We start from the raw sequence: 7,068 nt of genomic DNA, 5'->3' as shown, positions 1-7,068 counted from the left end.
GTCAAACATGGGATCTCCCTGTATTGTTTAGCATAGCTATAATTACTACCAAGTGAAGACTTCAGACTAAAACTAAGATCTATGAATGTCTTCATAGATCTTACTATGCTATATATATTTTTTATTTTATTTATTTATTTACTTATCTACTTATTTATTTATTTATTCGTGTGTGTGTGTGTGTGTGTGTGTGTGTGTGTGTGTGTGTGTGTGTGTGTGTAAGTATGGGCACATGTGAGTTCAGGCATGCATAGAATCCGGAAGAGGGTTTCAGATACCCTGAAGCTGGAGTTACAGGTACTATAAGCCACCCACCAAGAATGCTGAGAACCAAAATCAGGTCCTCTGGTGTCAGCAGGCAAGGGGGCATTGACCTTCTTTACAAGTTTATCATTCTTTTACTAAAAATAGCCGATGTGTTTTAGTAAAATCTTTGAGTTTGTTTTCAAAACCCTTTAAAGTAATTATTCCAAAACTAGTAGATGGTGCATCATGCATGATGAATTAGTAGCAACATGCAACAAATACCATGGCAGTAACTGCGGGTGATGTTGCTGCTGGTAGTGACTTGAGATAGCTATGAACACCATGATGATGGTGACAGTAACAGAGGCAGTGATAATCAGAATGGTGAAGAGCTCTTGGAACTAAATTATCCCAGTGCTAGAACTGCATTCTAACTGTCCACCAAGATACCTCTACCTCAGAGGGAAAATTAGCACGAAGAGTGGGGAACAGGTACAAGCTAAAACTAATTGCTCCTCTAGAGAGGACCATAGTCCCCATGTGACTCCTCCCAGGAGGCTTTTCTGTATATACCTATGTGAACAGGACCCCAGCTCCCCAATCATGATGACTCCTCTTTCCTAATGGTGCCAGGCCTTTTGAGTAAACTTAGCACTACACAGGAATCCATATATACTACCTGTTTTCCACATTGGCTAATTGTTGGATCAAAGGCATCCCTTAAAGCTTCCAGGGGCTGGCTGTCACTTTCCTTCCACAGAGGTATTTAATTTCACACTTAAATAGCTTTGTAAGAAAAATCTTTCTTCAATAACTTCGTCTTTTTTATACAGTGTGTTTCTGATCATACATTTGTTTACCTTCTTCTCCAAGTGCCTTGTTCTGTGTGTGCTGTGATCTCATCAACAACAAGCCTGAGCCTCTACAGGCTTGGTAAATATACAGGTCACAGTAGTATAATTCACAGGAGACATATGGTGTGTGATGTATTTGTATGTAATTAGAAGACTACAGAAGTGAGATTTTTTAATCCTTTTTTGGTTTTTATCAAGACAGGGTTTCTCTGTGTAGCTTTGTGCCTTTCCTGGAACTTGCTTTGGAGACCTCTGGCTCCTACAATCCTTCTTCCACCTCTTCTGTTGGACTCTCCAAGCTCCACTTAATGTGACTGTGGCTCCAAATCTGTTCCCATCAATTGCTGGATGAAACCTCTCTGATGACAATTGGGCTAGGCACCAATCCCAGTACATCCTGTAGGCAGGACACACTCTAGGTTGAAGGTTATGTGGCTGGGATTGTGACCCAGTCCCTCCACAGGAAGTCTTACCTGGACACAGGAGATGGACAGTTCAGGCTATATATTTGCTATTCCTAGGAGTCGTGGCTGGGCTCATCCTTGTAGATTCCTAGGAGTTTTCCTTGTACCAATTTTCTACCTCACCCTGAAATGCCCCACCCCTTTTCCAGTTATCTCTTTCAGTATTCTTCCCATCCATCCACCAACCTGATCTCTCATGTTCTGATCCCCACATGACCCCCAGTCCACCTACAAAATCTGTTCTATTTTCCCTTCCAAGGAAGATCCATGTGTCCACCCTTAGGCCCTCCTTGTTACCTAGCCTCTCTGGATCTGGGATTTTGGCATGGTTATCCTTTAATTTATAGCTAAGATGAACTTATAAGTGAGTATATGCCATGTACCTTCTGAGTATGGGTCATCTCATTCAGGATGATATTTTTCTAGCTCCATCCATTGCCTACAAATTTCATGATATCATTTTTTTTAACCACTGAGTAATACTCCATTGTGTAAATGTACCACTTTTTCTTTATCCATTCTTCGGCTCAGTGGCATCTAGGTTGTTTCTAGCTTCTGGCTATTATGAATAATGCTGCTATGAACATAGTTGAGCAAATGTCCTTGTGGGAGACTGAGTAATCTTTGGGTCTGTGCCCAAGAGTGGTATAGCTGGATCTTCAGGTAGATTGATTCCCAATTTTCTAAGAAACTGCCATATTTATTTCCAAAGTGGCTGTACAAGTTTGCACTCCCACCAGCAACAGAAGAGTGTTCTTGCTCCATATCATCTCCAGCAGGAACTATAACTTGTGTTTTTGATGTTAGTCATTCTGACAGGTGTAAGATCTCAGAGTCAGCAAACATTAATTTTCATCCAGTAATATCCAAGTGTTGGGTGCAACATTGGTGGTGGATATTCATCTTATAAGGCTGCTTTCAGCCTTTTTTCTGTTTCCAGCTAATGATTATTATAATACATATACAAACATACATGCAATACTCTTGCATGGGGGGTAAGGGGGGGCATGGAAGAGGAATATCTTAAGATTATAGCTAATACCAAATGAACTCCATATTGTTGGGGATTTTAGGGGGCTTTTACTTCAACTCATTTTGTTTGGACATATTTTATTGTCTTACTGGGGTTTTGTTTGTTTGTTTTGATTTTGAGGGTTTGGCATTTTTCTGTTTGTTTTTACTTAGTTGTTCTGCGAAAGAGAAAACATTTGGGCAGGTAGGGAGATAGGAAGTGTCTGTGAAAAGTTGGGAGATGGACAATTGTGAAACTGGTAAGAAAATCAGATCTTATCATAATATACTGCATGAAATAAAAATTTTAAATAAAAGAAAAGATTACATACAGCTTTGCATGGGCTTAGGTTGTAAAAGTTGCTTCATGGAGGCAATTAAGGTTGATTGCTACATTTCCTCTTAAAGGCAGGTTAAACAAATAGGCTGAGTACACAGTAGGATAGCACTCTTAAGTCTTAAGTGACCTCAAGTGTGTTATTAACTCTAGTGGAGACATTCAAAAGTTCTTATCTCTTAGAATGTAAGGAATATTTTATCATAATGCATTGTCATAACATGTGATGCAAATATACAAAAATCCCTACTAATACCATGTTTTAAGTGAAAAGCTATATTTATATTCATATATTTTGTGAAATTTTTCTTGTTTGGTATTTTTCTTTGTTGTTTTGTCATTGTTTATCTGAATATCTAATAAGTACAATACATGTATGGCAATTTTTATTTTTAAAAGTGCAGTAAATTTTTCAATATCCTTCATATAGTTCCAAAAGTTGATAAATTAGTTTTAAGAAGTGATGAAGTGATTCACAAAGAGAAGACACAGAAAACAAGAGAGTTGAACAAATACAGAACAGACCAGGTGTCATAGTCCTTCAACTGACTCTTGTGTCCCGTGTGATCAGATGTATTATATAAGAGAAGAATCTTTTTTCTTTTTTTCTTTTTCCTCCCCTTTTTCCAAACAGGGTTTCTCTGTGTAGCCTTGGCTATCCTGGAACTCACTCTGTACACCAGGCTGGACTTGAACTCATAGATTAACACTTATCTCTGCCTCCCCAGTGCTGAGATTAAGATCATCTATTTTTAATTTTAATAAATATTTAAAAGACCTGGGTAACTTCAGATAAAATGCAACTTTCAGTGTTTCAATCTCCTCAGAAACAACAAACTGTTAGACAGTGTTGCTCTTCTTCTGTGTACATCCTAAGACATGGAGGACACAACCTGCCCAAGTCACACATTTCTTAGAGGGCAGGTGGGCCCTCCAAGACTTCACATGAGAGTCAAAGGAAGAAACTAGACAACAGATGTGAGTTTAATTCCAAGTCTCTCGTACATCAATTTCCTCAAAAATGCTTTTCCACACATGTTTAACCCAGAACTTTTAGGATTTAAAATACTGATCTCTGGTAGAAATGTACAACCCAATGAACACTTTTAATTTTTTTAAAAAGAAATACATTTTCCAACACAAGAAGGAATTTGTGGATAATGTATTCTGCAACATTGATGGATGCTTCCTACAGACAAGTCTACAATCTCACCATTTGCCATTAGAAGTCTAGGGGTGCCATGTTTGGACACCATTTTCTGAAACCAGTAATAACCATAAGTTACCTGTGGAGCATTCCCTGAAGATAATACTGTGTGCACCAAACATCTGGACAGAATCCAGGCATTGGTGCTTTCTAAATGCTCCAGGTGGTCACACAAAGCAGGTGACACTGGGGACAAAAACGCCTAGGACCACAGGTAAGAACCTCAAGGATTTTGAGTCACTGAGATGCCAACTCCTATTTTCATAGAAGGATAGTATTTAAATGAGATCTTAATTGTTTATTTGTGTTATAAAACAGTTTCACTGCATAGTCCAGCTGTACTCAAACTCCAACAATCCTCCTGCCTCCACCTCCTGAGTGCTGGGGTCCTATGTCAGCCATCTTGCTCAACTTTTGAATGAATATTTTTAAATGTGATTTGTCTCATGATATTTCCACAACCAACTTTTAAATTGATGTTACTGTGTCTCAGACACAGAACTTGACTTGCAACTCAATAAGAGAGGAATCATCCTGACCAGGTCATCCTGACAGGGCACCTATTTCAAATACTAGAATGTTCATTAACTGAATATTTAGAAATTGCATAGAGGAGGCCTGAGAGATGTCTCAGTAGTTAAGAGCACTTACCGTCCTTGCAGAGGGCACAAGTTCCATTCTCAGTACCAACATGGCTGCTCACAAATGTCTGGAACTGCAATTCCAGGGAATCTGATGCCTCTTCTGACCTCCACAGACTCCTGCATGCATGTGATACACATACATACACTCGGACAAACAAACATACACATAAATTTTTAAAGGAAACTGCATACATGACAGTTATGAACTATGAAAATACTACTGATTAGTTACAGAGTTGAGAAACATCAACATCCCTAGAGAAACAGCTGAAACAGAATCCTGGTCTCCAACATGAGCTTTCAGTTTAATGCCTATGAAATGAAACCTGATCACTTGAATAAGAAGGTAACTGCTAGCCCAGAACCACAATTCTGAGACAACTGTGAAACCAGTAAGAAATTCAGATCTCTCCCCTATGGCTCTCAGCTTCAAGATCTCTGAAACCCTAGGCTATCTCTGACACCAAAGAGCAGCAGTGTGGAGAAGATGCAACTGCCACAACCAGGGCAGCTCAGCAAGTGTTAAATGCAGAAAACCAGCTGCTCCAAGAAGAACAAGGACTGCTCCTCACAAGCTCCTTCTCTCTCACCCCAAAGGACTCCCATCCAGACACAATGGCTGCAGAAAATCACTCCATGGTGACAGAGTTCATCATCAGGGGGTTAAGTAACAGGCCAGAGCTCCAGCTGCCCCTCTTTCTCCTCTTCCTGGGGATCTACATGGTCACCATGGTGGGTAACCTGGGCATGATCACCTTGATTGGACTCAACACACATCTTCACACCCCCATGTACTTCTTCCTCAGCAACTTGTCACTCCTGGATCTCTGCTACTCCTCTGTCATTACCCCAAAAATGCTCATCAACTTTGTATCTCAAAGAAACCTCATCTCCTATGGGGGGTGCATGTCACAGCTCTACTTCTTCCTTGTTTTTGTCATTGCGGAGTGTTACATGCTCACTGTGATGGCCTATGACCGCTATGTGGCCATCTGCCACCCCTTGCTTTACAACATCATCATGTCTCCTGTCCTCTGCTCCCTGCTGGTAGCTTTTGTCTATGCCATGGGACTCATTGGATCAACAATAGAGACTGGCCTCACGTTAAAACTACACTTTTGTGGAGACCTCATCAGCCACTACTTCTGTGAGATCTTCCCCCTCATGAAGCTCTCCTGCTCTAGTACCTATGATGTAGAGATGACTGTCCTCTTTTTAGCAGGGTTCAATATTGTTGTCACAAGCTTAACAGTACTCATTTCCTATGCATTTATCCTGTCCAACATCCTTCGCATCAGCTCCACTGAGGGCAAGTCCAAAGCCTTCAGCACCTGCAGCTCCCACTTTGCAGCTGTGGGCTTGTTCTATGGATCCACTGCATTCATGTACTTAAAGCCTTCCACAACCAGTTCCCTGGCCCAGGAAAATGTAGCTTCTGTGTTCTATACCACAGTGATCCCCATGCTCAACCCCTTGATCTACAGTTTGAGGAACAAGGAGGTGAAGGTTGCCTTGGACAAAACACTGAGGAGAAAACTCTTTTGATGTAAATATTGATCTTTCCCCATGTAAAAATAAGTGGTTATACATACCTATACAATAACCTCCACAAGCCTACTCAACTATGAAGACAAAACAATCACTTCCCTTTATGGTTGAGTATGTGTTTCTTCTACTTATTTCCTCCTTTCTTCTGCAGCTAGCTCTCATTTTCATTTGTTGATTTTTTTAAGGTCTGTAGTGGTTTGAAAGAAAATGGCCCACAAAAGGAGTAGCACTATTAGGAGGTGTAGCTTTATTGGAGTTGGTGTGGCCTTGTTGGAGGAAGTGTGTCACTGTGGGGGTGGGCTTTGAGGTCTCATATATGCTCAAACCATGCCCACTGTCTCAGTTCACTTCCTGTTGCTTTCATATAAAGGTGTAAAACTCTCAGCTCCTTCTCCAGCACCATGTCTTCCTGCATGGCACCATGATGATAATGGACCGTGCTGTGGAACAATCTTTTTGTACAGTTTAGGTATGTAGTACTGTCATTGATTAACAAAGGGCTGACTGGCCAATAGCTGGGCAGCAAAAGATTAGGTGGGACCTCCAGGGGGAAGTACAGGAAATAAGGGCAGAGTCACCAGGAGATGCAGAGAGAAAAAAGATGAACATGCCATGCTGAAAAAAGGTACCACCATGCAGCAGAACAGAGATAAGAAATATGCATTAATTTAAGTAAGAGCTAGTTAGTAATAAGCCTAAGCTATTGGCTAAACAATTATAATTAATAATAAGTCTCTGTGTGGTTATTTGGGAGCTG

At 40.5% G+C, this 7,068-nt stretch overlaps 1 protein-coding gene across 1 annotated transcript; it reads left to right on the top strand.

The window, feature by feature from the left end:
- The first annotated feature begins 5,378 nt into the window (after positions 1-5,378).
- LOC118587728 (olfactory receptor 151-like) lies at positions 5,379-6,308 on the top strand. Its single transcript, XM_036193769.1, has one exon. The coding sequence runs from the start codon at positions 5,379-5,381 to the stop codon at positions 6,306-6,308; it is 930 nt and encodes a 309-aa protein (XP_036049662.1).
- Positions 6,309-7,068: the final 760 nt, after the last annotated feature.

The sequence above is a fragment of the Onychomys torridus genome, chromosome 7, assembly GCF_903995425.1.
Source record: "Onychomys torridus chromosome 7, mOncTor1.1, whole genome shotgun sequence".
NCBI classification, from domain to species: domain Eukaryota; kingdom Metazoa; phylum Chordata; class Mammalia; order Rodentia; family Cricetidae; genus Onychomys; species Onychomys torridus.
This window is presented reverse-complemented; position numbering and strand designations above follow the sequence as displayed.

Bases quoted from the DNA above. Each gene is read 5' to 3' on its own strand.
- LOC118587728 (XM_036193769.1), top strand. From the start codon at position 5,379: ATGGCTGCAGAAAATCACTCCATGGTGACAGAGTTCATCATCAGGGGG.